General features: G+C 52.4%; 1 protein-coding gene across 1 annotated transcript; it reads right to left on the minus strand.

The window, feature by feature from the left end:
• Positions 1-14,191: 14,191 nt before the first annotated feature.
• On the minus strand, positions 14,192-18,166 carry GLYCTK (glycerate kinase; the record flags this gene model as incomplete). The annotated part of the gene is made up of 4 exons (XM_080625547.1): positions 14,192-15,091; positions 15,704-15,879; positions 17,385-17,536; positions 17,880-18,166. 4 exons carry the CDS (start codon positions 18,164-18,166, stop codon positions 14,192-14,194), a joined length of 1,515 nt encoding a protein of 504 aa, XP_080481673.1.
• Positions 18,167-25,723: the final 7,557 nt, after the last annotated feature.

Raw genomic sequence — 25,723 nt, forward strand, 5'->3', positions numbered from 1 at the left:
TGGAAGCTGCTCATCCCCAGGTAGCTTTCCGCTGCCATCTCTTCGATCAAAGACCCCAAGCGATTCACAGCTGCTGCGAGCTTAGCGCTGCTCCAGCTGCCTCGGCCCAGCCTCGCCGCTTCCCTTTGAGGCTCAAAGCCCCTCGCTGGAGTTCCAGCCGCGGTGGGAAGCTGGGCTGGGGATGAAAGCGCCGCTTACCTGCTTACTTCTGCTCCAGCGCTCAACGAGCAGCAACGCACGGATTACCCAAAATAATTCCCCCTAGAAAAGAAGGGGGAAAAAAGAAAGAGGAAAAAAAAAAAAACCAACAAAAGAAAGAAATAAAAAGACTAAAGAAGCCTGTGCTGTGGGAATGGCCAGCTAACCTCAAAAGCCTCTTACCTGGCTAGATTTAACTGCCTTTGTTGCTGCATCAGCCTGAAAAATTCCCTCTTGCATGGTGTCGGTGTTGCTGGCAGCTCCGAGATGCTTCCTGGCCCTTTGTAATGAAAGGCGGCTCTGTGCAGCCCGCGGCTGGGCTCCTCTGCTCCCGTTTGGGCTTTTCTCCTGGGAAACCCAACTCATCTGTCTCGTTTTTTCTGTGCGGGCCTGTGCTCGGTGTGCGCGGGGCTTCAGAAGCGACCCGGGGAGGGTTTGCCTATATTAAACAGCCACCCTGGCATTAAAATGTCTTCTGCCTCCTTGAGCCCGCTTACCACCGCGATCCAAACTGAGGCGCTTGCAAAGTGGCATTTCTATTAGTTAATTACTGGCTTTATTAGTGCTAGAGAAATGGCATGGGTTGCACCCTGGTGCTCTGGACACAAGGGGCTGGGGAGCTTGGGTGATGCTGCGTGTGAAGGCAAAGCCTGGAGCTGTCCTGGGGGTGCTGGCACTGGTGGGATGCAGCTCCCACACATTTCCATCCCCATCCTTCTCCAGGGCCATCTCTGCCACTGCGGGTCAGAGCCCAGCAGTGGTGACATGCTCCAGCCAGCAGTAATGTGGTGCTGGAAGCAGACAGAACACGGTGAAAGGGACCGAGCCTGGGTGCCATCTGCACATTCTCTTTGATTTTTCTGCTGGCTTGGTCCTTGGAGGTGAAGTGAGACACGAATTGATTGTGAGACTTCAAAGGGAGAGGCGTGCATGTGGATGGGTTACACCACCAGCTCTCTCTGAGCTGGCACCACCCAGGGGTTAGGTGGCAGCCACCTTGCCCAGGCGCAACTGGCAGAGGTGGCGATATCTGTCTTGAGGATACAGGGGAGTGCTCATGTGTGCGTAGTTTTGGGTGCCTGTTTGTGCCCCAGCACTCAGGGCTGTGGCATCGGTGTGGGATGCACCCGCAACACCCCACTGCCATGTGTCTGAGGGCAGTTGCAGCCGCTTCCCTGGACCTGCGGTGGCTTAGTGCAAATTAAGGTCGGTGACGATGCTGGGTCCTGGCTGAGACGGTTTTGGTCTTTCTCCGAGAGTGGGCATCCCTATCCCAGGCTGTGATCTCCTCTCCTCGGCTGTGCCCCCCATCCCGGGCTGTACCCCTCTTTGCCCCAGATCTGGGCTGTGCCTCTCTGTGCCCGGCCCCAGTGCGGCCCCCGGGTGGGGGGGTCACGGGAGGGCGCAGGGCAGGGCCGGGGGAGCTGCGGAGGGGCGGGGGCTGCGGCCGGCGCTGCAGGGGCGGGGGGCCGGGGCCGGGGCCGGGGCGGGCCGGGCGGACCGGCGAGGCCGGGGGAAGGCCGGGGGCGGGGAGGGGGCGCTGCCCCCCCCCCCCTTCCCGCTGCCCGCCCCCGCGGCAGCGCGGCTCGGCGGCGGCTGCAGAAGGGAACGGCGGCGGCGCCGCGCAGGTAGGACCGGCACCGGCAGCGCGGCCGGGCGGTGCGGACCTGGCTGCGGGGCAGGAGCGCAGCGCGGGGCGGGTGCAGGGGAGGGCTGCGAGCGGGGTCGGATCCTGCCCGCTGGGAACGGCCCTGGCGGGAGCATCCCCTGGGATAGGGAGCGGAGGAGCCCGGCACCCCGCTGCTTCCCGCCCCAGCTGCCGCTGGCCGGTGGCGCTGGGCAGGAATCTGGGACCGATCCCGCTGCCGGAGGGTGCTGGAGCTGGGAGCAAGAAGGCGGTCGCCTGGCCGGCCGGGGAGGAGGGCTGGTGGTCCTGGGAACTTCTCTGCGTGATTGGGGAGAGCCCACGGAAAGCGGGATCGTGGGATGCCGGGGTCTGCCACGGGCGTGGGGTCGGTAGCCGGCTGCCTAATGGCAGGTGGATCCGCGGGAGAGCGCGGTGGGATCCCCCGGCCGCTCGCCGTGTCCCCCGAGTTTCAGCGGTCACTGCTCTCGCCGCCGCGGTGGGGACGTGGATCCTGGTGGAGAGCCCACCCGGGTGGGAGCACTATGGGGAAGCAGGAGGAGAGCCCGGGGAGGGGATGGCCGAGCCCTCGTGTCCTCTCAGCCGCCACCAGGTACTGAGTCCCCGTGGGTCGCGGCATCCCCCCGGGTGGCCTCGGAGAGGTGGCCGCCGGCTCCGCGGAGGTGCGATACGTGTGATACGGCCGAGCTCCCCGCGCAGCTCCCGGCTGCCGCCTCTTCCCTCTGCAATTTTTTGCCCTCCCATCTCCACGTCTATCTCTGCAGCCTCCGGTTTCTTTTTTATCCTTCCCTCTTGTTTCAAGAGCCGTGGGTTTGTGTGGGTTTTCTTCCAGTCCCCCCCTCCCCGCCTGTTTTCTCATCCGTGCTCTCGCTGTAGCCCTCGTCTTTGTTTCAGATGGGGAGGAAAAAAAAGAGAAGAAATAATTGCTTCCCTTGTAAAGTTGGCCCTGGTAGAGCGAGCCCCTGGAGATCGATGCTGCCCGAGTGGCGAGGGAGCCAATGGCAGCCGCGGTCCCCAACGCGGGGGGACAGCCGCTCACCCCAATAAATACCTCTCATCTCCCAGGGCAGCAGCACTGGGGTGCCCCGTGGTCGGGGGGCACCATCGGTGTGGCTGGGGATTGCAAAGGTACCTCCCGGCGCTGCTTCCCCCTGGGTGGGCTTTTCTCCCAGCATGATTTTCATCATGGGCCCCCTGTCTCGGTTTGGGCATCGCTGCCACTCAGGTCTGTGCGTGGGGCTGGTCCCCAGGGGTGCCATGGGGCTAGGGGAGCCTGGGCCAGCCTGGGGTCTTGGTGCGGTTTGTGTTTCACATGTACCCAGGTTTGCCTTTGTCTGGAGCAGGGATGGGGATGGGGGACGGAAGGGTTGGTCTTTTATTTTCCCTTTTGCATGTGTCTTTGATACTGTCCCCAGGAGGGGATCCTGTTTCCCCAAGCCGCCCTCACTTCACGTCGCTCCTCCTGCACCACTGGGATTCACGCCGGCCTCAGGTAAAAGGAGAAGCCGGAACTGATCCGTGCTTCCCGCTCCCCAGACCGCGGGCAGGCTGCCGGATTCTGGTTGCGATCCCTGCATAGAGCTGCTTTGTGGCCAGGTTTGGCCTCGCTGGCTCTGGTACCGCCTGCCGATGCTGGCAAGAGAATCTGGCCCCTTGTTTGTAAGCAGAGGAGTAGTTTTGTCCTTATCTCCATCCACGACGGAGCATGGCGCTAGAATTTCAACTGAATGCTGTGGATTGTCCCGGGTGGCAGCCAGTGTGGGTGCCTGTGGGAAGGTGTGGGCACCCCACATGGGGCAGAGGAGCGAGGTCTGAGCTCAGAGCTGGGCTGTTAAGGATCTTGGGTTTTATTGTCTGGTGTCTCTGTGTCCCCTCTGCTCCATCTGGTTCCTTCTCTATCTCAGGTCTGGCTCTAAAAGGCAGCAAAGAGGTGCTCAGGGTGGGTGGCACACAGAGGCCATGCAGGGTGTTTCAGGGGGTACGTGCATACAGTGGTCTATAAAGTGCCTGCAGAGATACCTCATCCCCAGAAGTTTCTTTGGGGGATGCTGTTGTGGTGTTGGGCCCCCGATGCTTTTGATCAACTAAATAAACCTGGGCAGCGTGGGAGCAGAGCACGAAGGCACCGAGCCCTGCTCTGTGGGGTGCGGTGGCCGGGCCCCCTTTGGCTCCCCGGTGTCAGCAATGCCGACTACATGGGCTGTGTTTGGAGGAATGACGTGTGCGGTGACAGGAGGAAGCGGATGAGCAGGAGCTGGAGCCCGGCTGTGACCCAGGGCTGGCGTGGGCAGCCACAGCGGGGATGGAGAGCCAGGGACAAGAGTGCACAAGGGACAGCATCTCCCTCCGATCGGCCCCTCTGCCTGCTGATCACCAGCACATGGTGCTGTGAGCCCCTGCCTGCCTCTGCTTGCTCTCTTGAACTGTTTGAACTCGGCCATGGGGAAAGAAGGCCGGGCATAGGGTTTCCTCCCACCTCCCCCCTTCTCTTTTTTTGTGCTGTTAGATATGAGACATTCCTGAGCGGATATTCGTTGCCGGGGCTGGGACGCCTCCTGCCAGACAGAACTAATGGGAAGTGAGGGAATTGGTTTGGGTTTTTTTTTTTCTCCCGTGTGTTGACCCTTTGAGTTATTGAAAAGCCAGCTGCAGCTCAGCCCCATACAGCGATTCCCATGTGTCTCCAGCCAGTCATTTCAGGTCTGAAGGTGGCTTGCAGAGAAATCATCGTGAGTATGGGAGAGGCAGCTCATACTGTCGTTGTTCCTGCGGTGGGTGACATGGGTTTGTCTCTATTTCCCCCCGCCTCGGATCAGATGTGTAATTATCAGAACCAGTGAGGTGTGAATTATGAAGCAAAAAGCCCCCGTGAAATATTCATAACTCTGCCTTAGTGAAGGGTCAGCCTTCGGCGCTGGGGAACTGCTGCTGTCCCATTGCCTGGCCACCATCCCATTGCCCACCCAGCTGGTGGCAGGGCAAGGAAAGGGGAGATGCAGTGAGGCAAGCAGGGGGTGGGTGACCTTGTGACATCCCTGGTGTCCCGCTCTGCTCCACCACCTCTCATTTTTGTCCAGGCAGTGTAGACATCTCTGAAAGCTGTAATCTGCAAAGCCCGGGGGGGGGCTCCACACTGCGCTGTGTGCTATTATCCCTGAGACAAAGAGGGACAGGCAGGCAGATTACCTTGGCCTTTATTTTTACATTTGGGAGCAAAGAAAAGCCTTAAATGAGCTTGCTGCCGGGAGGGATTGAACCAGCAGATCCCCAGCTCACCCTCGTGCTCCTTCTCCTCTCCAGAAGCTGCAGGACCCCATCCCTCATGCCAGCAACAGCTGCTGTTGCCCCATTGCTCCCTGCTCCACCTCGAAGCCACAGGGTCAGGCTCAGGGCTGGGGCTCCCCTGTGCACCCTTGTTTTCTCATGGCAGCTGGGGCTGAGGCGGCCAGGAGCAACCTAATGCTTGTACCCATCTTATACCATCACCTATGTGCCTGGTGGTTGCATTTCCAGGCTGGACTGGCAATGGGCAGAGGCAGGGCTTGGATGGCCCATCCTACACGGCTCAGCACCAGGCTCCTGGCTGTGCCAGGGGCTGTTTCCAGACTGGCCACATGCTGAGATGTACCACCGCAGCCAAGGGCAGGTCCGCTCCATATGGTGCCCCTGGCCGGCTCCCAGCCCTGGGGCAGGTGCTCTCGGCTGGGCTATGCAAAACCTCATTGTCAGCACTCTCAGGATCTCCCTCCCCAGGCAGGGACCCCCCCTCCAGCCCCTGCGGCTCCCCTCACGCCAGGACCACCAGGGAAATGGCTTAGCCTGAACAACTCCCCACGGCTCCCTGCAGAGGATGCTCTCCCTGCAGCCCCTTCCTGGGCAGCTCCACTGCCCACAGCCATAGGGCTGGGTGGGCTTTGTCAATGGGCCACCGAAGCGCTGATGGTTTTATGCCTGGCACTTAATTATTCCCCCGATTGCCACCACCATGTGCTGGCGAGCGGCCCTGGCTGTGACCCCGGCGAGCCCGGCTCCACTGCTGCAGCCTGGGGAGCTAATGGCAGAAGCACGCCCCACGTGGAGTTTAATTATTGGCTTTCTTCCTTAACAGAGTACATTGGCTGACCTTAATGCAATTAATTAGGGCTTAATCAACTTCTGGTGGCTCAGCACAGCACACAGCGATTCCTGCCTTTCCAGGAGGGTTTATAAGTGGTTAAAGCGGCTGAGAAGGGTTGGGATGTAGTCTGAGTGGGGTTGTGCTTGCAAGTAGAACTCAGTTAGCTAGGCAATGGGACAAGGCTCACATGTCGTTCCAGGTTGGGCTTGTTGCTGGAGCTGCTGGTACAGGCAGAGGTGAGTTGGACCCTGAGTTGTACCTCTGCACGGAATTGTCTCTGTTCATTGGTTTTGGCATCACCCTAAGTTTGGGTGTAGCTTTCCACAAGGCTTATCTCTGTAGCCTGTGCTGGGCCAGGACTGCCACACTCTTTGAGTGCTCTCTACTAGTGATGGGGCTGTGGATAGGTTGTACATCCAGCAACAGCTGCTGGTGAGTGGCTCCCAGGGTGCTGGGGGTCAACTGTGGGGAGCTCCTTCACCCCTTCCTTAGGAGGTGTTTGTTTAGAGACAAGAAGGGAGCTGTCAGTCACTGGCCCTCCCTGAGCAAGAGGGAGGCTCCTTTCCCTCCCTTCCCAGCAGCAGCTAATAACTAACAGTGCTAAGTAATATTGCAGGATGTTCCCAGCATCCCTGGCTCTGCATCAGTGGCTCCTCTTGGTGTACTTGTTGGATGCCCAAAGGGATTTTGGAGTCCTTAACTAGGCATAGATGTCCAGTGTAAGGACTTATTTGCACACCTTGTGTCTCCAGCTGCTGGCTCTTAGGTTGCTGATCCAGCAGGCATCCATCAGCAATGCTGGTGATGGGGTGCCCCATCCCTGAGCTGCTGGCTTCATCTGAGGACAAAGTGACTCAGCCTTGCTCTTGCCACTGGCAAGGTGGGTGTCCCTGTGCAAGCAGTGGCATCTCCCAGCAAGAGCTGTGGTGATGGGGACCAGCACAGTGGCATGCCCTGCCATATGCACTAGCATCCCTGGTGCTTTGCATCCTCTCTGGTCCATTGTGCCTAAGTAGCTCCTCTCCCACAGTGGTGTGTGTCCCTCTGTTCATTTGGATCCCCACGTCCCAGAGGCTGCCCCCAGCCGAGGGGATGCGCTACCAAGCCCCTTGTGCAGGCAGCCCTGTGCTGGGACTGGGAGGTGGCAGCAGAAGCTGTGCCAGCCGCTGTTGCCAGCTTGTTTGCTTCAGTGCCAATTCATTAATATCAAAAAGCTAATTAGGATTCCGCAGCCCTTCCCACCCCTTCGGAGGCTGGAGGATACTTGTTGTCTGTTGGATTTTGCTTAGTCCTCTGTTAAAAGAATTCAGCCCTGGTCTGTCCCAGCCTGGTGGTTTGTGTCCCTCTCTGTGCTCCCAGTTAATCCACGTGGCTAAAGCCCCTTGAAGCCTGTCAAATGGGAAGTGATATTTGCCAATAATCCCTCTGTTCTCCTGGGCAGGCTTTTCATATTTCAGCTTATTAAAAAAAACCCCAAACCCAGGCAGCAATAACAGTGGCTCGGGGAGAGCCCAAGCACAGACTGCTCCTGGTCAAACCCCACCCAGCAGAAGAGCTGCTGGCATGACATGGCACAGCCGGATCTCATGGAGCATCTCTAAACAGAGCCCAGTCCTTCTTGCAAGCAGAAGAGGAACAAGCCACAATCTTCGTGCTTCCTGGGGAGCGACTGGGGATTCCCTTGAGTCACAAAATAAATCCTGTTTCTCCCTGTGGAGGCTGTGGGGAGACCTGGAGGAGGCGGGATAAACCCTGCTATAGCTCACCTGGGCTCTCTGCCCCAGCCTCAGCACCTTCCCCACCACTGGACTGGGCAGTGGCAGCTCCTATGCTGGCATCTTGTGGGGACAGCACAGAGCCAGCACCACTCACCTGCCACCCCCCAGGGCACAACCAGCCTTTACTCCCAGGTTTTTGCTTTGCTTTGCAGGGCTTTAGAGAAAATGTGCCCCAAACTGGGGATGCTGCTTCCACTTCCGGGCCCGGCAGTGGTGCTGCTCCATCCTTTTCTGTGCAGGTCTGGCAAAGAGTGGCCCAAAGCCTTGCTTCCTTGAGGACAGGTTTATCCCATGGGAAATTCGGTATGCAGAAGTTCTGTAATTACTTGCCATTTTGTTTCTTTTTTTTTACTGCAAAAATACCAATTTCCCTGCAAGGAATCTCATTGCAGCTCAAAGCATTTCATTGCATGGGCTGGGGGTTTCCTTCTGGTTTCAAGACAACATTTCCTCTTAAAATATCACTCAGGGAAGGCTTCTTTTTAATGCAAAAGTCTGAGATGACATTTTAAGTGGAGAAGAAAATTGCTGCTTCCTTTCAAAATGTCAACTTTGAGTGGGGTGCATTTGGTTTTTATTTTCTCATTCCAGTGTTTCCCAGGGGAAAGTCAAACCAGTTTTGTAACCATTGCCCCCTTGTCAACCCTAAAGTAAATCTTTTTTCTTAACCTGATGGCGTTTTTGTATCAGGGAAACTTTTGCCAGGAGAAACTGTGCTCCCTTGGGATGCTGCCTTGGGAAGGGACAACCTTGCTGTAGCCAAACCTGAGTTCTCTATGGCTAATCCTCTGCCACTGAACTCCAGTGGGGACCGTGGGCAAGCCTCCACCGCTGCTTATGGCTTCAATTGCTGTGAGAGGGATGAACAGCAAGACCAGGGTTTGAAGCTCCCCACTTTCTGCTTTCCCTTCACCTTGTGCTCCTGATTTATTTCACACAGCTCGCCTTGAAAATCGCTTGTGTTAGATTAGGTGAGAGACTGGAGTTCTCTTCCTTTTATTTATTAGGGTAATTATACCTAATGATTCACATGCTCGTGGAGAGCAATTAGTCCCAAATACAGCACCGGCAGTGTTCTTACCCAGCCTGGGCACAGTGATTCACAAGCGTGTCTTTTCACACAGTTCATCAGATCATGATCCCTTGGTGTCTGATCCGGTTTGGAGGCAGTTAAGAAGCGATCGAGGACCCGGTGGCACCATCACTGAGCCCAGCTCACTCTGGTGTGGTCACTGCCGCTCACTTCCTGCATGGGGTTTGCTGGGGATTTTGGTTGGCTCGAGTCCCTGGAGCTGTGAGATTTGTGCTGTTTAAAGAGCCACAGGGTCTCATCTGGCAATGGCTGTGGCACAACCTGAACAAGGGAGAGCCAGGGCTGCCCCCTCCAGGCTAGGGATGACCCCTCCATCCTCCCAAACCGTGGCAGTGGCATGGCTTGACCCTCACCTCTTCATAGCTCTTGGAGCAGGTGGGTGACAGCCTAGGAAATGCTGATGTGGACAAGAAACCCTCCAGGTTTTGCACTGAGCAAAGGCTCCTCAGTGAGTGCTCATTGGGCAATAGCTCCTTGGCCCCATTCCACCCACCTCCACCTTCCCAGCTGAGGATCACTGCTCATGCCAGTGCCTGGCCCCTGTCAAGAGCTCCTGCAGGCAGCTGGGAGCTGCTCTAATGGGCTGCCAGTGGACTTGTGCGCTGACAGCTCCCTGCAACCCTCTAGGCTCTCTTTTGTCAGACAGTACAGAATGCTCTGACCACCATGGGGAGGCGGCTGGCCCCTTTTCAATCCCCCCACCAGGCATTTCTGATGGTGCTGGGGGTTGCCCTGGTGGAGCTGATAAAGCTCTGTGGACAATGGTGTTGGCAAGCAGAGTCCCCAAGCTGGAGGAGCCCCTGGAGGGTGATGTTTTGGGATGGGCAGAAGGGGGAGGTGTGGGTGTACCACAGGGTAAGTCTTGTCTCAGCTCCAAGGGGCGCTGGGGTGGGAGGCCCCGGTTAGCTGACAGCAAGTTCTGATACCCCACAGGGATCCCTCTCCAGTGGCTCTGGGGCCTCCCATGCTTCCTGCTGGCTGAAACATCGCCTCTCTTCTCTGTTTGATGCAGGGCTCCTCTGTCTCTCCATGGACCCTGCACAGGGGCTGGGGGGGGTGCTCCCCAGGGCACAGCCACATCCCAGCGGGGCCTATGGCAGCCACTGCAGAGGGACTGGCCAGCACAGAGCAACTTGCAGCCTGCTGTCTTGTATGGCTTTTTATTCCTATGTGATTAAACATCCCACTTCATATAGGGATTGAAGCCGTGCAATACGCCGGGGTCCTACAGCGGAGAGCAGCCCCTGTGCCATGGAGCCAGCCTCGGAGGAGCCACCAAAGCTGTATCCTGGGGTGCTGGAGGAGGGCTGCTGACCTCAGCCCGGGCTCTGTCCTGCACCCCAGCTCTCATGGGGGGCAGGTAAGGGGTCCCAAGCTGCTTTGGGGTGAGGCCAGCACAAGCCCACTCCTTGCATTGCACCACCTTGCAAGGACAGGCCTGATTCCGCACCGGAACTATCCCAGGAGATGGGTGACAGCATCTGGGTGCAGACATTGGAAAGAGGCGATGCCAGCAGGACACGGTAAGAGGAGGAGGAAGAAAAGGAGGAGAAAGGAGCCTGGGAATGGCCATGGCAGCAAGTGTTGTCCCAAGCATGATGCTCTTCGAAGTTTCTCAAGAGGCCCCAGCCGCTCTTCCAAGGTTTGCGTTAAATCTGTCACATTAGTGAAAGTAGTGACAATTGTGGCTTGTGGAGATGAAAGGCAGCCCCCTTCCAGCCCTCCATAAAGGAAGGAACCCCTTAACACCTAGTGAAATATTAGCCATTAATCAGGCTCCGTGAAAATAAAACCATCCACATCTATCATTATTGGATCCTTAATGAAGTGATAATGGGAATGCTGGGGAGCTGTGATATTAATGTCTCCTAAGAGGCAAGAGCAGAGCCAAGGGCTGCAGCCAGGATTTTTAATTTACTGCCAAAAGCCCATGCTGTTAATAAAGCTGTTACTTCTTCTGGCCATTAGCACTGGCTGTGAGCAGCCCACTTAGGAGAGCAAATCAACCCCAAACACACCTGTGATTTACTCCCCTGCTCCCTGCCCAGCAGTGGGTTGTGCTTTTCCCCAGTGGTAGTCCCTGTGTTCCCTGTCAGGGAGCTGTTGGCCATCCCCACCCATCTCGCTCCTTCCTGGAGGCTGGCTGGTGTAGAATATTGCCCTTACATTAAAGAGGGAAGGGACTGAGAGCATCCAAATGAAGCAGCTCTTACTGTCTTCACTGTCTGTGACTTGTCTCCCTAGGCACAAGCACATTGGAGCAGGGATGGCACGGAGCTGGTTCCAGCATGGCCTGCATGCTGGAACCCCTCATTGTGTGTAACCATGGTTGCACTCCGGGTTTCTTCATTTGCCTGGGTATGTTCACATGATGCCAATATCCCATCCAGGACAGTGCAGCAAGCCCAAAGCCCTGCTCAGCTGCTATGACTCACTCAAGTTCCCAATGGGAAGCTCATTGCTGCTCCAGGCTCTGACAGTCCAGAGTCAAATCATCACTTGGCAGGTGAGTGATGCTGTTGTGTCTTTAGATGCAACTGTTATCTCGCAAATCCTTGCCAGTCCTGACCACTGCAGCCCAAATGTGTGCTGGGTCATGCATGGGGTGTTTTGCTGTCAGCAAAGGGACTGCAGGGCAGAGGGAGCTGGCTCTGGGCTGGAGCAGTAACAGGCAATTCTGTGCTAAGCATTGACCATAGGAATAAACCTGTGCGTTGTTTATGAGGGCTGCACGCAGTCCAAAGCTCCTTTCCTCCCTAGGTAGAAGATGCACAGGGTTCACCTAAAGAATCCCTCAGAAATGGAGTTTTGATCTGTCTAGGTAGAAGCATCAGAAGAGGAAAAGTGTTTTGGTAACCTGGGTGTTCTTGGTCAACCTCCCCTTGCCATCTTCTCATTAGAAAAGGGGACAAGAACAAAAACCATATACAGAGGCCAGGCAAATGTAGATGTGAAGTGCACTTCAAACAGCTCCCACCTCAAACAGCTCCATCCTTTCAACAAACCTTTTATTAGCCTTTTTTCCTACCCAGCACAAACTCTTTTTAATCACTAGTGAAAAGCCACTGTTCTGAAGGGAAGGACAGTGTACACGTAGTAGGCATTTCCCAGGAGAAGCCAGCAAATGAGAGCCCAATGTCTTATGGACTTGACAAGAGATGCAGCACAAGCAGCAGCTCCAAGGACTAGCACAGTGCTCAGCAATGAGGCAGAGTGCAGAGCACAGGGTATGGTGGCCCTGTGACAGCATACCTAGGCTGGCTGGAGATGCCAGCGACCCTTGTGCCAGGCATGCCAGCTCAAAACTGGAGTCACACTGGATTTCATTGGAGCAGTACTGGACAGGAAGCATTAACAATATTTTGGAGCCAGCTTTAGCCTGTTATCCTGGCTGCAGCCCGTATTTTTTTGCTGTATCAGGGCACATGTTAGTGCCCCACAGTGCTGGCATGCTGGGCACGGAGGAGGTGACCTGCCAGCAACCTCTGGACTAAAACACACAGCACAAAGCAGCTTCCCCTGTGCAACCACCACCTGACATCGCAGGGGCACCGTGAGCTCTGTAACACTTGGCAGGTTTTCCCCAGCAGATCTCAAAGCTGTTTGCCAGCATGAGCAAGTTCAGGCATGTTACAGAAGACCTTCAGACTCACAGGACAAATGAGATGTGTGGATGAGTTTTAACCCACCGGGATAAGACCAGGGTTTTGAAATCTCCAGGCCTGTGCCTTGACACTGCCCCTGGACTGTGGCCCAGACAGTCCAGCTGCCAGCCTGGCATTGATACCAGGCCCCATGATGGTCCTGCTGATATCCCTACTTGTTAGAGATTGGCTTCAAAACCAAAGCAGGAGGTGTTGCATCCTCCTCAAATCTACCCTCCGATCCATCTTGGAGCAGGGCGCAGAACGACTGCAGTGAGACACCACGACTCACAGTGTTGGCGCAACAGTGTATTTATGTCACGAGATGAGATCAGCCACAGAGAGTCTGGAAAGAGTTGGAGTCAAGTGTGTCCTATTAAATTAGGGCTGGATTTTCAAAGGAGCTCAGCTCCTACTTAGGCTCTGTAACAATCAGGCAGATATTCAGTCGGACATGTTGGGTCATACTGGCTGCTGAGCTGAAGTCCTTTGAATATCCAGCCAAAACCATCACCATGCCTGTTGCTACAGGCAGAACCCTTCTGAAATCCAGTCCCACCGTGGGCTCCATGTCCTGGGAAACCCAGCTCATCTCTGCTCTCCCACGTATGTGCTGCAGTAGGTGATGAAACTGTGATAAACACCTCATCCTCATACATGCGGGGGAGCGGCTCCCTGTCAGAGCACAGCTCCAGCAGCTTTGCCCTTTGATCAGCTCAGCAGCATGGGTCAGGAGAGCTGAGCATGAAGGTTTTCTCGCCTTTTGTTCTGTGGAATTAGCAGAGTTAATCAGAGTGACAGCGACTTCTGCCTCGGCACAGGAGAAAGGTCAGTGGCTCAGACTGGGTGCATGACTGTTTTCTAGGCAGTTGGAAACCAGCACCCTGGAAGCTCACAGCACACATGCTGCTGGCATGGAGGCTCTCCTAACAGGGATCAGCAGGGATGATGTTCCTGCAAAAGGAAGGAGGCTGGAAGAGAAGGACCCCACTCAGCTGGCTTGCTGCTGCAAATCAGCCATCCCCATTCTTATGCTGCACAGTGAAGGTACACCACCCTCTCTCACTGTCCCGTGCACTGCTTGTGTCATGTGTCTAGTACCAAGCACTTCTCTGCCAATGTGCCCCTTAGCTACACAGGTGTGCATCATGCTGGGCTTGAGGTCTCTGTTGAGGTATGCTGGTGTGGGAGGAGCTGCAGGGCACTGGAGTGGGTGCTGGGTGTCCCCTTCAGCATGCTCCCCCAGCACCTCCTTGCCTTGAGCTGGGCAGGCTTTGCCATTGCTTTTACATCCGTTGGTCTCTGTAACACACTTCTGTGAAATTGCATAAGCCCACTGCTGAGCTGCTCTTGACGTGCAACAGCCACGCTGAGGGCTCTCCCTGGCAGCCCTACCATGGCCTTCATTTCCTCACATCATCTAACTACAGTTGAAGCAGTCACAAGTGTGGTGGCTCTCAGCAGTAGTGTTAAATCTGGCTTCTACGTCTGTAATGTGACCTCTTATCTCCCTCTGATCCTAATTACAAGTGCTTGCTTTTGCTGTGGATGTCCACTCCTGTGTCTAATTAGTGGACTATTTCTGTCAAAGACAGTAGCACCCTCAAAAGCAAGCCCTAATTTAAGTAGTTGACATTTGTCTGCAGTGTTGATGCCTTCCTTTACCCCTGATCCTAATTAAATGCATCTGGATATCTGCAGAGGGACCTCTCAGGATCATTCCGTGGCTCTAATTAAAATGGCCTGGATGTCCATGACATTGGTGCCTGTCAAGCCTGTCACCAGGAGGTGATGTCCACCTTGGAACTGGCTGAAGAAGGCATAGGAGTTGTTGCTGCTAAGGAAAGCTTCCACATCAAGGCCCTCCTGCAATGCCTCAGTCACCAGCTCTGGGCTGCAGAAAGCTCCTGCTGCCTCCGTCGGCCCATCCTGCCCGTCCGTTCCACCGCTGAGGAAGATGATCTCACACCTCCCTGGGGAGCTGCTGGCTTCCATGGCCTGTGCCCTGTGCAGCCCCAGCCCCACACGCAGGACCAGCTCCTGGTTCCTCCCTCCCTTCCCAGTTCCTTGGAGCTGGACTGTGGTTTCTCCACCAGCCAGGATGCACACTGGTGTTTTAGACCCTAATCCTCGCAGGGCCTGTAGAAATTCAGCAAGGTTCAAATCTGGGATCTGTAGCTCTGCCACAAGCTGCAGAAGATCCCGCCTCACCTCATCACTCTGGGGCCCTTCTCCAAGGCCGGCAAAGCCCAGGCAGAGCAGCCAGATGAGGCGGCAGTACAGCGTGGCAACGCGGCCAACGTCCCCACAGATTGCTGCGCTCAGAACCAGCGTGGTGTAGCCCAGGCCCTCAGCTTGGCGTTTGGCCTCATCTAGAGCCAGCCTGTTTGACCCAATGATGATGTTGCAAACATGGGAGAAATCTTCTGGAGCAGTGGGCTTGGTGGGAGAGCTGGACAGGACCGTTTCCACTGACTTGGGCAGATCGTGCAGCAGGTTGTATTTGGTGAGTATCTGAAGGCAGTCTTGGACAGTGTGGGAGCTGGCAGCAGTGGGGCCGCTTGCTATGATGTCCAGGGGGTCACCAATCACATCAGAAAGGATGAGGCTCACCACCTACAAAAGAAATGCCCACAGATTATTGTGGGAGGCAGAGCATGCAAGAGCCCTGGCATAAGCTGCTCTGAGTTACACTTGTGCCACCCTCATGTCAAAGTAGATGGCAATGGGTAGATGTTGGATCATTTTTGGTTTATGGTCCTCTGAGTGTCACTTTGCCCTTGAATCCACAACTCTACAACATCCTTTGATGCTGGACCATCACGCTGGAAGATGTAACCTGTGACGCTGCACTTCTCAGCGCACTTACAGCCTAGTGTGGGTTCAGCAATGGCATGTGCTGAGAACAGCCCCTGGGGAGTGCCATGTTGGACTCTGTGGTGGAGCACCAGCACACTGGAAGTGCCTGCTGCATGAGGGCTGGAGTCTGCTGAGAGTGGTGTGATGGGACAGCCAACACACTCCAAGTCTGACATTTGCCTCTTTCATCTCTGTCTCCCTGAGAGTTTGGATCCTTGGTGATATCTGATCCACAGTACCCAAACAGTGTGTAAAGGCTGTTCACTCAGGGAGGAGAAAAACCTCCAAGTGCTTAGGTCAGTTGATTAAACCCCTATTTCAGGGGCCGATGGGTGATCTCTGGGAAAGCAGGGGCTTCTTCTCCATTACCTGTGCAGGATATGAGAGCCGGGCCAGCCCTCCACCCTTCAGCAAGGAGAGAGTCTTCCGGACAATGTTCAGCTCCTGTATGGCAGCTCCTCGGGAAGCCAGCATCTTTGTGAGTTTCTCTTTCTCTTTGAGGAGGATGGGAGGGATGGGAGCAGGCAGTAGGGCTGATCCACCCCCTAGGATGCAGAAGAGATGGCAAGGACATCAGGATAGCAGGAACACGACAGAATGAAAGCAAAGCTGTTCAACACTTGGACATTTCCTCTTCCCTCATGAGTGCATAGAGAGAAGGCAAAGGTCACTGGGGATTATGCTAACATCTCTGGATAATTCAGTCTTCACTGATGGGTTTTAATCAGTTGTCCTGCACTCAGATACATTTCATCTGGGCAGTGTAAACCTCACTGCACGCCTGCAGTGGTGTGGGGACAACAAAGAAGGGCTACCAATTACTATCCCCACTACATCACACATAGTGAATCATCTGATACAAGCGGGCATTGGAAATGCAGGAAGAAGGTAGGTTCCAAAGGAAAAGTGGAATGGATGGAAAATATGGAGTAGAAAGGAGCAAGATCTGAGCAGAGAATGAACATGCACAGAAGTACAGCTGAAAGCTACTGTCAAAAGGCAAAGCCTGCTCAGAGGTTTGAGACAAACCAGCATCAATAAAACATGATGAGCAAGAAAAACAAATGCAAATGCCTATGTTTCAGTCAATAGCCAGGGATCTAGCTGAGAGGCAGGAGCAGTTGGGGACCGGCTGCTGTGTGGGAGTACACATGCATAGGGAGTCGCAGCCACGGGGGGATCCTGTACAGGCTCCCTGAAGCGCTGAGGAGTCTCTTGGAGATTCCTGTAGCCAAAGAACAGGAGGAAGCCCAGCAAGTGCAGCTAGATTCCAGTCGCTTGGGTGTTTGCCTAATGCCACTACTCTCTCTGCACCAGATCAGACTCCAGCATCCACAGAGAAACAGTCACTGAGCAGAGACCAAGGTGTTTCTCAGAGCTGCTCCAAGCCCCTGCATGCTTTTGACCTGTGACACTTGCTCACCCAGCTGAGCTCAGGCTGGGGTAATGTCACTGCATCCCTCTGATACACAGTATCTGCCTTTCTTACACAGCCCTGGACCCAGCAGCCAGGGCCTGAGTGTGTTAAGGGCTGACCCTGCAAGGTGTGTAGCTCATTGTGTTGGAACGTGGGGGGCCTTGTTTCTACTTGCCAGGAAGCAGTAAAGCACTAGGAAGGGTCAGTCCCAAATCTCAGTTTACAGACTTGCACCCCTGTACAAGTTTGGAGCATGCAAGTACACCAAGTGCTAGCTTCTCCAAGTCTGTATACCCAGATATAAGAAGGGGGCAGTAGGAAAGCATCTTCTTGCCAAGGGGTGAGAGCAGCTGGCAGGCTGTGCCCAGAGGTATCATCGCACAGTGGTGGCATGACCTCAGTACCCAGCCTGTGCAGCCAGTGCTGGGAGGCAGCATGTCCACTGCAGCAGCAGGTAGCTCCATGCCCTCCCGTGCTGCATCCCTAGAGAAAGGCTACACAGGAGAAGGGAGAGCTGAAATGACAGAGGTGCAAGTGTCAGTGCTGAAAGGGCTGGCACAGCACAGTGCTCGCACGTGGGCAGGCAGCTAGAGGGCCCCCAGCAGAGCCCATTCCCCAGGATCCTCATGCTACCTGAGATGAGCACAAGCAGAAGGTCATCTGCAGTCAGACCCTCTGCCAGTTCCTGGATGGCAAGTGCTCCCTTCAGAGCCTCTGTGTCTGGGAGGTTGTTCTTGGCACCTTCAATGACCTGGATTTTGCTGTGTGGCTTCAGCAGCATCTCCCTGGTGAGGTAAGAGAGACAATCACATCACTGACATGTGCACCTTCACAGGCAGCCGGGCGGTCGCTCAGTAGAAAAATGGGCCTGCTGTGCCAGAGGTGCACAATGAGTGACCAAGAGAGGGAGGTGGCCTTTGCTGAGGCAGTGCATCCAGCACAAAAGATGGGCCGTGTCATTGGTGACACAGGGACGTGATGATGGTTGAAGACCAATGTGGTGTGGTGGATGGGGTGAGCACCAGAGCAAGGGTAGTTGGAAAGGACTGAATGGGTGACAGCAACATCGCACAGAGGATAAATCTGCCAGCCTCCCCCCAGGAAATGTCCAGGCATGGTCCCCCTTACTGCATTCCTGCTCGCTGCAGGCTCTCCTGGATGCCCCGTGGCACATTGATGATCCCCCGAATGAGGTGGTCTCCCAGGATCTCTTCTGCTGCCGCAGCCATCCCAAGCACAGCTTTGCCAAAACCTACCAGGTACAGGTTCCTCTTCACTGGGAAGGCCCTGTCCTTCACCAGCAGCTGAGGGCACCCATCTTTCTGGAGCTTCAGAGCCCTCTTCAGCATTGGAGCCGGCCGGACAGTGCCCACTGCACTGCAGAAAAGGGTCAGTGCGTGCTCACGGAGGGACATGCTGCACAGGTGGCCAGGCTGAGTCAATCTGCTCAGTGAGGAAGCTTGGACACGTTCTGCCAATGCTGGCAAGGCCTTAAGAGCTGGGGCCACTGACACCCTCCAACCTGCAAGAGAATGTGAACAGTTTTGCTAGTAGAAGAGCCAGGGCTGACACAGAGAGAGCAGGGAGGGCAAAACATCAACCATGGAGCTCTAGCTCCTGTTTCCTCTAGGTTAAGGTGCTGTATCAACAGCACTTTCAAACCTCTCTCCAGTCAGGTGGGAGGCAAAGGCAGTGTCACATTCAAACTACTTGTCAGCTTGTGGTTCCCTGCAATCCCATCACCTCCCACAGGGAAGGTGAGTCCTGCCAGCCAGCTTCTCCATCACTGTACACTTGCCACTGGCAAGCCATCATTTCTATTTGTTCAGTGTTTGAGGCCTTTCCAAACTGTGGAAGATGTTCTCTGTCCTGGAGAGAGCAGGGGGTCTGGGTGGAACAGCTTTTCACTATGTTAACTCCCCTGCTCGTGCCAGCCAAATGCTGATGTCATTCTCTGGCTGCACATTGCCCCATGTGTCCCTGCAGCATCAGGCGTGGACTTCAGAGAAACAACAGGCTTGCTGGCTGCCTGATCCCTTACTGCTGGTGGCCGCAGAGAAACAAGTAATGAGGTTTCCCAACTGTCCACCAAATTAACACAAGGCTTCACTTGCCTTTACTTTTTAGTCCTTTATTATCCATTAAAACCACATTTAAAGCCCAAGTAAGACCTCAGATCATGCAAAGTTGCCAGCCGTGTATGCAAAAGCCCATTTGAGCTAGTTTCCACTGAGTATTAGCATTATATGCAACAGATCTGCATGTGGACAGAAAGATTTCAACTGCTTGAGGGCAGGCACTTGTCTTGACAGAGGAAAGGCAGCCCCTGCCAGCACACATTCATCTATTCCCTCCCAGCATTTCTCCTTCTTTCTGTTAACTGGCAGCAAGTTCAGTGCTGCTTTCTCAGGATCAAAGATCCTTGTGATCTGCATCTCTTCTGCTCATGGTAATTATGGTGCTGGCAATTAAGACAGGGTGCCAGGAGGCTGAAGCAGCCTAGCAACACACGCGATCACAGACCCATTCAAATTACCTGAGAGAGTTAATCTTCCCTCTAGTAAATGGATGTGTTTCAGTGCAAGGCCAGTGGCTGGCTTCTTCTGGGAGAGCTCATGAGTCCAGAGGTCTCTTTGTCCTAATACTCTCATAGCACTGCAAGGTGTTAATCATTAAGCCAGGCAAGCTTCCCAACAGCTCCTCTGGATCTAAATCTGCCTTATTTTGCTGCAAGGACCCAAAGGCTCTGTGAAAACCTCTATGCAAGCACCTTCTCAGACAGTGAAACCTGGACACACTCCGAAATCTAAAAGACAAAGGACTTGCAGGTAAAACCATATGGAGAAGCACAGGTTTGCCAGAGAAAAAAAAAAATCCAAGAATCATTTAAGTTGTAAAAGACCCTTAAGATCAAGTCTAATTGTAAATGATTCAATGCTTAGGAGATTTTAAAGGTAAAACCCCAAAGCATATAAACTACCGGACTATACTCCCTTTAGATACTGGAAAGAAAGAACTGGCTTTTCAGTCACAAAGAATAAAAGGCAGAGTTCCTGACCACTTCTGTGACTAGATCCTTAAACTTCATGGCAGCTGATGCTACCAGCAGGTCAAAGCACAGATCCTCAGCCCTCTTACAGTGAGGGCCAGAGTGTGCTAACACCAGTGACTTCAGCTGTGCACCTCTCAGGAACTGAGATTAGCATCTCCATTCCCAGCAGGTCTCTGATTCACATGGCAGCACAGTGCAATCAGGAAGGTGTTACAAAACAGAGGTGCATCGCACCCCAGGCTGCCTCGTCTGAGCTGCGAGACAATGTTTGCAGAAGTGGTTGGAGAAAAAGGCTTAAATGGAGCCAGGGGAGTTTAAAAAAAATAATCCCCAAAGCTTTTAACAGGCTCTGTCTCTGCCTTGATGTTTCTGTGCGTGGCTGACCCTGAAGAGCAGGGGAATTGAGCACAACCAGACCTGTAACTGCGGCTCCTGTCACACGTGCCCTGCCGACGGCTCTGCTCAGCTCCGACTCCAGACACGACACAGCAGGCGTGAGTTGTTTAAAAGCAATCCTCTCCTACTGGAGCTGAGAAAAAGAAATGCCAGCTTAATTCAGCTGGCACTCATGTGCATACTGCTAATGCTTGCTCTGGAAAGCGTTTCACTACAATAGCAGGCATGTAATTTCTTTTCTGCACTCTGAACTCAGATTATATTTTAACCAGCAAGGCCTGATCCAGAGTCTGTTGAAGTCAGCATGCATCTTTCTATTGCTCCTAAGGATTTTACGGCATGCTGCCTGATGCTGATCTCAGTGCACAGGTGTAAACATAGAGTAAATCTGATGTAAAACCCCCTTGCAGTTACCAGAAGTTACCCAACTTCACACCAACACAACAGGGAGCTGAATCTGGCACAGGCCCATTAGCCTTGGAGGTCTCAGTGGTTAACTCTGCTCCTTGTCAGCTCTGATTAGACACACAGGCTCACTGGAGGCTCCCCTTGGAATGGAGGTGCTGTTAATGATGCCACAAATCCATTTTTATGTAATTCATTTATACAGTCTCAGGCACTGGGTACTAAACATCATCAGGAACCAGCTATAAATCAGTGCTATGAAATCCACTGTAGATTAACAAAAATTAAAACTCCTACTCATTTCTCTAGGGCTTTTAAAACAAAAATCAAGAGAATTGAACATCACCCCACACCAAAGCATAGGCAGCCTTGGAAAGAAAGACAATCCAAATAGCAGATCTTGAGCTACCTCCAGGATAGTGAGTCTAGAATTTATGTTATTGTCGGTTAGCTGCTCTGTATTGCACATGGAGAAATTACATCCTCACATCCCTGCATTTTCCTCTTCCCACTGCTGGATGGGAAGAATCTGGGTTGGGAGAAGCGGCTGATGATGTAGCTCATGTTGCTTCACGCACTAATCTTTGTTCCTCGGTTTCTCAGGGAAATCACATAGGGATGAATGAGCCCTCTTCTATACGGATATAAGGTGGCATACTATAGGCACCAGTGGTGCTCAGGTTTACACCTTCCCTTTGTCCCTGCTCAGAATAATTTGGACTTTGGGTATAGGCAGTCTTCCGAAAAGTTGGGAGAAAAATGATGCTGAGAATTGCCTGTTCCAAAGACAGTAGGAATACTATAAGGGGTTTAGATAAATCCCATTTAAATGAAAACTTTTTCAGCTTTCTTTGATGAATAATGTTCTCCATCTACATACTTGCTTGCATGCATTACCATTAGAAATTCTCTCTTCATAGAGCTCCTCCTAAGCCTGCACTGTTAACTCTCACCACAAAAAGCAGCAAACCCCCAGCTCCTCATTTTCACTTTCTCTGGGAAAGAGGGAGGGAGAGGAGCTGGACTCTGATAAAATACAGGCAAAGTGCTCGTTTGCATTACCTTTCATTAACTTTTTAATTAAAGCAATTCTGCAGGCAAGGAGCCAAATTCGGAAGGAGACAGAAACAATCAGCACTGGGGGCAGAAATGTGGTAAGCTGCCAGGTAAATTGGATGGTGGCATGAGACCAAAAGCATGGACATAGGGGGGTGTAGTCTGAGCCATAAACTTGGAGTCACACTGGGGAAAAAAGATGGTGAACAAATGAGCTGGCCATGCCCATGTGGTGAGAAAAATGAACCAGCACCTTGCTCCATGGCATGTATTTGAAAGTCAGAAAAATATTGCCTTCTAGGAGCCAGCCTGCCATCGCTGGGCAGAGCTGAGCTATTCCAGGTGCTGTGGTTAGAGGTTTTTTCAAGGGTTTGCATCAGGGGCTTGTGGTTTTCTTGAAGCTGGAGCAATTGCGCTTGCTGCAGGCCAATGCAATCACACATCCCAAGCGTTTCAGGTGCTGCAAGATCAGAGGATGCTGTACATTAATGCTCCAGGATGTCTAATTGAACTAAGATCTTCAGGGGCCTAAATTAGCTTCTTTTTAATGTCATCAGGACTTCTCTGGAGTTCCCCCAGTGTGGCAGTGGTTGGTGGCTGGCCCACTGTGTACAGGGTCGACTTCAAAATCCCTGAAGGGCTCAGAAAGTATTTGTGATGTTGCTGGATCAAATCCCAAGTGTTCCAGGATAATTTTGAGCTCAAGCTCTAAAGACAGATCACATCTTTGTTACAGTAGTAAACTACCAGACACAGCAAGTTTTAGCAGTGTCTCTTGCTACTCATTTTTCTTGTTGCACAACTTTCTTCTGGCCTCTCAGTAAGTAATTTACTGTTAGGCTCACCAAGGCTCACAGCTTCCATTTTTCATGCCTCGCCACGGGAATTTACCTATGAAGTACAACAGAGCGGAGATTGTACTGCTTTAAATTCCCCTGTTCCCACTTACTGACACATCTTTTCTATCATTTGATATATCAACTTTAATTTGCCTGGTGAGCCCTGCTCAAACTCAAAACTTGCTGCTCCAGATGGTCCCAAAAGCATTACAAGAAAATTTTCCAGGAGATGCACTGAACCCAAGAGGAAAGCAAAGCAGTGAAGGTTTGTTCCAAGTGACTATTCTGGGAGGATTAGAGGGGGATTTTTTGAGACTAATCTCTTTAAATGAAAATTTCAGAATTTGATTAATTTTTTAATCTTCACATGGATTTGCATAAAATTACTGCACTGCCTCATTCATTGTGTGAAAGAGAAAACGTCTGCAGCCAGGATGGTCAGCTATGAAGTGTCCAGCACACAAGTGGGTGTGCAGTGACAGGGTGAAAGGTCCTTTTGCTCCCACTCCCTGTGGTGCTCCTGCATCCATAACTGGGAAAGAAGATGAGGGTGGACAGTAGCAAAATTGTGAGACCAGAGAGCTGCCCTTGCAGGCAGGCAAGGGAGAAAGTAGGATAGCGTCTGAATACCTTTGTTTCAAGAACATGCTGAGCTCTGGAAAACCCAGGAGTCCTAATTTCCAATACATGGCCTTCTATATGTTTCTTGGAAAAGAAATATGTTGCTCTCATGACTGATTTACTCACCAGGAAAGTGTCAACAACATCTCTTTGCCTTTGACGGGGAATGTAGCCTAAGGCCAAACACAGGGATGATAAGTGTTCTGTTCAGCATTTTATAGATATAGATCAGTATATTAGTAAAAAAAATTAACTGGATTTGACATATGCATCTTACTGGTTTTTCTAGGTCATACTCCCTTCACTCCCTATATACCTTTTGGAAATGATTTTCCCATGCACTGGGGATTGCAGGGAGGAAATATTTTTCACTAAAAAAATCATTCTGTAGCTCAATGCAGACCAGCACTACCCTGAAGCCAAGTCCATAGCAAGTCTACTTCCTTTCATGCTGTAATTTCTCAAACTCCCTATTCTGAGTGAACTTGCAATCAAAGTTGAGAGCCATTTAAAGTACAGGGAAGGATCAGAGTATTCTAGAGAAGATGAAAAGATGCCAGCCTTGAAGACTGGAATAATAGAAAGGGGTCGAAATTCAGTACTGCAAAATACAAGGTCATGCTCTCTGGGATTAATAGCAAAAAATTATGAGCTCTTCAGTTGGAAATAACATAAGAGGAGGAAGAGCCAGGAATATTAATCAGTCACAGAATGACAATTACAGCTGCCCTCTAGGCTGAGACAAGAGGCTATGGGAAAAGCAGAGAGCAGCAGATGTAATCTACCTTTACTCTAGTGAGGTTTTTGACACCATTTTCATGAGCACACTGAAGAAGCGTGGGCTGGGCATACACACTGTTGGATTCGTTGAAAAACAGCTGCAAAACCGGGCTCAGAGGGTAGAATCAGTGGCTCAGGGCCCAGTTGACAGCTGGTAATCAACAAGGACTCTGCTGGGGTTCACGTCACCCTACGGCTTCATTACGGAAGGTAGCACAAAGTGCTTGATTTCGGAGAGGTGCTGCTGGAGCCACCTTCCAAAGGAACTGTGATAAACCTGAACTCAGGGCCAACAGAAACTTTGTGTCACTCAGCAAGGAGAAGTATGAAGTTTTACTGCTGGAGCAGGATCCCCCTGTGCATCAGGGCAGTTTGGGAACCAAGCGGTGCAACCAGCTATGGAGCAACCCAATAGCAGCTACGACTTGAAGGGTGGTTATAAAGACAGCAGCTACGAACCCTTCTTAGTAGTGGCAGAAAGTATAAGTAAGGAGCAACGGCCAGAATTTGCAAGTCAGGACATTCACATTGGACATGATTGAAGAGTTCTTTACAGGGAGGGTTGCACAGTACTGGATCAGGCCACTCAGAGAAGCTGTGGTCTCCACGCTAGGTGGTTTTCAGGGTTTGGCTAGACAAAGCCGTGGCCAAGCTGATCTTGCGCTGGTGACCATCCTGCACTGAGCAGAGCTTGGAGCAGGTAGCTCCAGGGGACTCTTCTCCCCACACTTCTGCGATTCCATGTGGTAACAGCAGGGTCAGAGTTCAATGGTCCTGAGCATCACGCTTAGTTTCCAGAGCCCATAAAGAGAAGCCAAGTTGTAGGATAGCCCCTCTCCACACAAGCATTAAGTCATAACTGTTACCCACAGAGAATCATCACCCCCAGCGGAGTTCAACAGAAATATATTCACCTGAGCACTGTTGTTTCCAGAAACATCTCTCTAAAATTCACAAGCACCCATCTGAGCAAGCACAGGTCTGTCTGTATTGTGCAGGTTACGGTGGTGTCTAATATGGAAATGCACAGGTAGAATGACTGCATTTGATCAATATTATTCAAGCAACAATTAAGCATTTTTTCCATTAACTAGGGGCATTATCCATAATGCCTACTTAATATGACATTTTGCTAGGAGATCCAATTATCCCGCCACATAAATTCCAGCTTGGTATAAACTGACAAATGAAGTTCCAACCATTAGGAACAAAGGCAGAAGAAAGAATAAAAAGGGAGTGACAAAATATCAAATCAACAACCCACGGTGTTATACAACTCTAAAACTTAGCTAAGTATTGTAGGTGTTTTGAAGTAAATTGTCTTATGATGGTATCAGTGAGTCACCTTCAGGGCCTACATCAGATAATCCAGGCTTTGATCATGCAAGTCACAGTGTGCAAGAATTCTGTGCTTCTCTAAAACCTCCCATCACACAGAGATCAGCTGTGGGTTTTGCACTGACCTGCAATCGTGCAGCTGGCCTCGAGACCTCAGAAGCAACAAAGGTGTCTTGTGTTGAGTGTTCTCAGACACCAGTGTGAAAATCCTGCCTCCATATCAAAGTAACATGGGTGAATCATTCTGATGAGCCGATCCCATCACAGCATGAAGGGGTGAATCAGGTTAGATGGCTAAGCCTGTAACGGTGAACAGTGGGAGCAAGTAATCTGAGAGAAGACTTTTGTTTCACTAAATTGTATCTGCACATAAAATAAATCGGCATGTTTGAAGGATGAGCATGCAGACCTTAGGCAATAGTTCTCAGAGTTACTGTTGTTAGACCACAAGAGGGCAATATTATTCTAAAAGCAAAATCAAACTC

Source organism: Psittacula echo, assembly GCF_963264785.1.
Source record: "Psittacula echo genome assembly, chromosome: 9".
In the NCBI taxonomy this organism is placed as follows: Eukaryota; Metazoa; Chordata; class Aves; order Psittaciformes; family Psittacidae; genus Psittacula; species Psittacula echo.